Source organism: Vanessa cardui, chromosome 2, assembly GCF_905220365.1.
Source record: "Vanessa cardui chromosome 2, ilVanCard2.1, whole genome shotgun sequence".
Taxonomy (NCBI): domain Eukaryota; kingdom Metazoa; phylum Arthropoda; class Insecta; order Lepidoptera; family Nymphalidae; genus Vanessa; species Vanessa cardui.
The window spans coordinates 1,450,622-1,456,073 of record NC_061124.1 but is presented as its reverse complement, the minus strand read 5'-3'; the positions used below and the strand labels follow the sequence as shown (position 1 = coordinate 1,456,073).

The following is a 5,452-nucleotide window of genomic DNA, read 5'->3' as shown; positions in this document are numbered from 1 at the left end:
GATACAGCGCTACTGCGACCGACTAATCTTGAAACTTATTTAAGTAGTACGTTTGCAATTTTTTTATTTGACGATTCGATTATTTTTATGTTTTTTTAATATCTTCACATGTTTCATTTACAGTTCTTACTAATAACATGCGCTGGCTAGGATTTTTTTCATATATGAAAAAAACACGCGAGACAAATTATTTTTTTTATTTAATAACAACAGATTGTTTTAGTATTTTACAATTTAAAAACATTAATAATATCAAAAGATTATGTATAGAATACTGTTTCAATAAAAAAAGTCCATGAAAACTTATTTCTACAATTATAATTATTATAAGGACACTACATTTTAATATTTTTTGTGCCTAAACTAAAGATCAAAATCGCGCATACACACTATATTAACTTGTTATCAAAAGTGGTCAGATCTCAGCCGTCAAACTAGTGCGTAGACAAGCACGTGGTGTTATTTCTGATGCTGGATAAAACTTTATAAAAGGCACCGGCTTCACAACAGACCTGACGCGCGTTCTCTCCTCTACCGTCAACCCGCTTCATAACCAGAACTAACAAATTCATTAACAAAATGTCTACCCCAAAAGAAGGTAAGTTTTTGTCATTGAGAGTTACATAGTTAACCCGACTAAATTGTATTGACTAGTGTTGTACAAAATTACCTGCTAACTTCAGGTATATTTAAATTGATGTGATTAACAATAGCATTTTCTTTGCATGTATATTATTTATTTGCGCGGTTTTTTTATTAGCGCCTTGTATCAAATTATTACTAAATATAATACTTTTAATTTCATGAATGTATGTAGTGTTATATTAGTGATGCAATCATTATAATATCAAGAGACCTTGATAAATGATAAACTACTGACTTTTATAATTAACCGAAATCAGTATGCTGAATTTTAACCAACATGCCAATATTTGGATTAGTGGGTTATCTATTTTTTTTATATTGTACCGTTATAATTTTTTTCATTGATATATTTTATCCTGATGATAAAATAATTCAAAACGAAAAATTATAAAAAATAAAAATGATTAAACATGGGATGATAAAAATATGAACTTCCTAAATTCAAAGTCAAGTGGTACACATACTGTGGTTAGATTATTATTATTACATACATATATTATTGTATTGAATTGAATATAGATTGAGTAGGTGGGTAGCATATTTTTTTTTAATAAATTTTAATTTCTATTTATGAAATACATTTATTCAGTAAGTAATTAAAGTATATCCTTTGCAGTTTGTGGCTATAAACTCGGTAAACTCATAATCGAGGGTAAAACCAAACAAGTCTTCGACCTCCCTGAAGTTCCCGATCACTGCCTTCTACTCAACAAGGACAGAATCACAGCCGGCGATGGCGTTAAAGCACATGACATGGAGGGCAAAGCTGCCATATCGAACCAAACTAATGCTAAAGTCTTCGAGATACTCAAGGCTACTGGTAAGTTTAAAATGTTACAATTTTCCTTCCATTTAAATTATCAAGTTCAAAGTAATATCGAAACATATAAACCTTACAAAGTTAAAGACTCATCTTAGTTAAATTTATCGGTACTACTTAAAGCTTAAAGTTTTACTCTTTTGAATACAGTATTTTCTAACCAACATGTGTTGGCTTAAATTGACATACTAACTTAGATTTTGCTTAGAGCTTGAGATTCCGCACGAATTTAAAATATATAATAATGACTGATGAGTTTTGTAGACATAGATGTAAAATAAATTGTCTTAAAAAAAGAATTGACCTTCGTAGAAGATATAAATTATGCTATTTTTGTATATGGCAACCCTAAATGTAAATGATCGAAAATGTATGGTGTATTTCGTTACTGATAATTCTGTTGACTTTCGTGACCCTAAAGTAGAAAATAATACGTGATAATCTTTTGCACGTCATTATTATGAAATAATTGTGATGTATTACTTCATTTTAAATATAGATACCGAATCGCGATGTCAATAGTCCACAGACCACAACATAGTCACAGATGATAATGAGTTTTGATTAAAAATGGTTTATCGTCGTGTTTTTCAAAGCATTCGTGTATTATGATTGATTGATGATGATAACTGGAATATACCTATTCTTATTTGTTAAAATTTATGACGCGATGTGTTTCTGCAACCTACTTTTCGAAATAACTTAATTATGTTAAGCTAATTATTACCTGGTCATATTCCTAATAATATATGAAAAATAAAATTACTGATACATTATAATAAATTATAATAAATCTTAGAAGCAAGCTAGATGAAAGACAGTCTTCGTATTTAAATACAATATTAGTACGACTGCGAAAGCTTTACTCCGTATTGTACAATTAATTAAAAACAACAACAACTTTTGCTATCAATATATAAAGTTCAAATGTTCTACTTGTTTACTAAGGAAAACTTATATGGAAACGAAAGAATAAAGATAATATAAAATAACATGATTATAATTGTAAATAATTTTATTGAGAAATACGAAAGGCCATTTTTATTGATATTCCCAGGATATTATGTCTTGAGCCTAGAGTCACTTTACAACTAGTTGTAAAGTGGAGTTGGGCATTGAATTTGAAAGTGGTTCAATAGCAATATCAGCTTGTGTTTTATGCGGTGTACAAAAAAACTTAAATTTTTGCACATTATTGGTCATACGATAAAGCTCTTTTTTATTCCCTCGATTATTACATAATATAAGTTATAGGAGACGCCTGAATAATTTAGTTTAATACCCATTTCAGGTATTAAAACCGCCTTCGTAAAAATTGCTTCGCCTACCGCTTTTATTTCAAAGAAATGCGATATGGTTCCCATTGAATGGGTCACAAGGCGTTTGGCAACTGGTTCGTTTTTGAAACGCAACCCTGGCGTACCTGAAGGATTCCGGTTCACTCCACCGAAACAGGAGACCTTCTTCAAAGATGACGCCAACCACGACCCCCAATGGTCAGAAGAGCAGATCGTGTCCGCTAACTTCAAAATCAATGGATTACTCATTGGTAAGTTTATGTAAAGCCTCATATTTTTTAATATATAAAATAAATATATAATTTGTATTTCACTCAAACTTATTATCGCTTATTATCGCTTGAGCTCAGATGGCTCAGTAGTTAGAACGCGTGCATCTTAACTGATGATTTCGGGTTCAAGCCTATATATATGTGCACCACACCAGCACCACTATATATATGTGCTTAATTTGTGTTTATAATACATCTCGTGCTCAGTGGTGAAGAAAAACATCGTGATTAAACCTGCATGTCTCTAATTTCTTAAAAATTCTACCACATGTGCATTCCACCAACACTCATGCGCGGAAACAGCGTGGTGGAATATGTTCCAAACCCTCTCCTTAATAGGAGAGGAGGCCTTAACCAGCAGTGGGAAATTTCGGGGTCTTACTTTACTTTATTATCGCTTCGTTGCATTCCAAAGCAAGGGCTTTCAAAGTTCCTTCATGTACTACATTCATCATGTAAGCATTTGAGAAAGAATGTTTAATTAAAGGATGATCTTTTCTTCAACAGGTCAAGACGAGGTTGACTACATGCGCAAGGTGACAATTTTGGTTTTCGAGATTTTGGAAAAGGCTTGGGCGTTGAGAGATTGCGCACTCATTGATATGAAGATTGAATTTGGAGTCGATAGTAATGGTAATATCGCAGTAACTGATTGTTTCCTTCTTGATGAATATGCTTTCTTTTAGAATACATTATACTTACACGCCTTTTCCTTTCAGGTAATATTCTTTTAGCTGACGTCATTGACTCAGATTCCTGGAGGTTGTGGCCTTCTGGCGATAAGAGACTGATGGTCGATAAACAGGTATTTATTTATAATTTCGCTAACAAATGATTACAATTAAGACTGTAAGTCAATTTTTTTGACCTGATTACCTCTGCTCTATATTATAATAAAGTTCGGAATATTAATTCATAATTAATTCAACTTAAGTCATAGGGTATTGTTAATATAATCGATCAAATGTTGCCAGAAGAGTAAAAATATTAATAAGTCTATAACTTAGATCTCCTGTGTTTTTTTTTAATTTAAAAGCAACGAATTAAAATTTCCGTATCCTTAGAATTGAAGGGCATATTTGTCACATTATATTGTCTTGAATTGCAATGTTTTTTTTTTTTGATGTTTAGGTGTACAGAAACTTGGCAAATGTAACAGCAGCCGATCTTGACACAGTTAAACGCAATTTCAACTGGGTAAAGGAACAGTTGGACCACTTAAAGCCAAACATCCACCACAAGGTTGTCGTGTTTATGGGCTCCCCAGCTGATCAGGAACATTGCCAAAAGATTGCCAAAGGTAATTTATTTCTTCTAAGAGCATTTGTCTTAAAAATGATGTATGCGAAATTATCACATTAGTTATAACATTTTCGTTCTTACAGCTGCACGAGAACTTGGCTTAGATGTTGATCTCCGTGTCACTTCTGCTCATAAGGCAACTGAAGAAACCCTTCGCATTATGCAACACTATGAAGACACACATGGGGCTCTAGTTTTTATTGCCGTAGCTGGAAGATCAAATGGCTTAGGACCAGTGCTATCTGGCAACACTTCGTACCCTGTAATCAACTGCCCTCCGCCATCGGATAAACTTGTTCAGGTTAGCATAAAACATAAGTTACTTTACTACAATAAAAAAGGACATGTGAAATAACTTCAGGTAAACCTTTTACCAAATTCATAGAATATACCAAAAAATATTAAGACAAAACTAAATAAAATTAAAAAGTAATAAGTATAGTAGTTATGTTATTGGTATTATTTAAATATTATTTATGATTTTAGGATATCTGGTCATCCCTCTCGGTACCTTCCGGCTTGGGTTGTGCGACAGTGATCTACCCAGACAGTGCAGCTCTGATGGCTGCTCAAATCATCGGTTTACAAGATTACCTGGTGTGGGCCCGTCTTAGAGTTAAGCAGCTGGATATGGCCGCCGCCCTTAGAGTTGCTGATAAAAAATTGAGAAATCTTAGCCTTTAAGTTAATAAAGTCAATATAATGTCAATATTTTTCTTTATGTGTCTTGGTCAGTATTGTTCGTAGGAGACTGTGGAGACATATTGACGTCTAACAAAAACCTATCATTCCATCGAATATTTGAATAAAGTTTATATATCAGCCCGTAATTTCATTGAAATAACCTAGAATTGCATTAAAAGTAAAATCAACAATATAATATCCTCAATATTGAGTAACATTATTGGAGGTAAGCAAATAAGGATGCCGAGATGCGTGATTTATGGTGCGCGTTTTAAAACCAGTAGACAATTTAAAGCAAACAATAATATATTATTGAATTAAACTAGTTGGGACAGTTTGACGAATGAAATGTCAGTAGAAATATAATTTTAGCAAATGGTTTTAGCAAAAATGAATGCGTATTTCAGCCGCTCCTCAAAATTAACTCGTAT

General features: G+C 32.5%; 1 protein-coding gene across 1 annotated transcript; it reads left to right on the top strand.

The window, feature by feature from the left end:
- The first annotated feature begins 382 nt into the window (after nt 1–382).
- On the top strand, nt 383–5,159 carry LOC124539226 (multifunctional protein ADE2). The gene is made up of 8 exons (XM_047116527.1): nt 383–598; nt 1,262–1,465; nt 2,757–3,014; nt 3,543–3,668; nt 3,755–3,840; nt 4,167–4,335; nt 4,421–4,638; nt 4,824–5,159. Exons 1-8 carry the CDS (start codon nt 580–582, stop codon nt 5,019–5,021), a joined length of 1,278 nt encoding a protein of 425 aa, XP_046972483.1. The 5' UTR covers nt 383–579; the 3' UTR covers nt 5,022–5,159.
- Nucleotides 5,160–5,452: the final 293 nt, after the last annotated feature.

Coding starts and splice junctions, on each gene's coding strand:
- LOC124539226 (XM_047116527.1), top strand. Junction 3,015..3,542: donor AATCAATGGATTACTCATTG/GTAAGTTTATGT, acceptor TTTCTTCAACAG/GTCAAGACGAGGTTGACTAC. Junction 3,841..4,166: donor GACTGATGGTCGATAAACAG/GTATTTATTTAT, acceptor TTTGATGTTTAG/GTGTACAGAAACTTGGCAAA.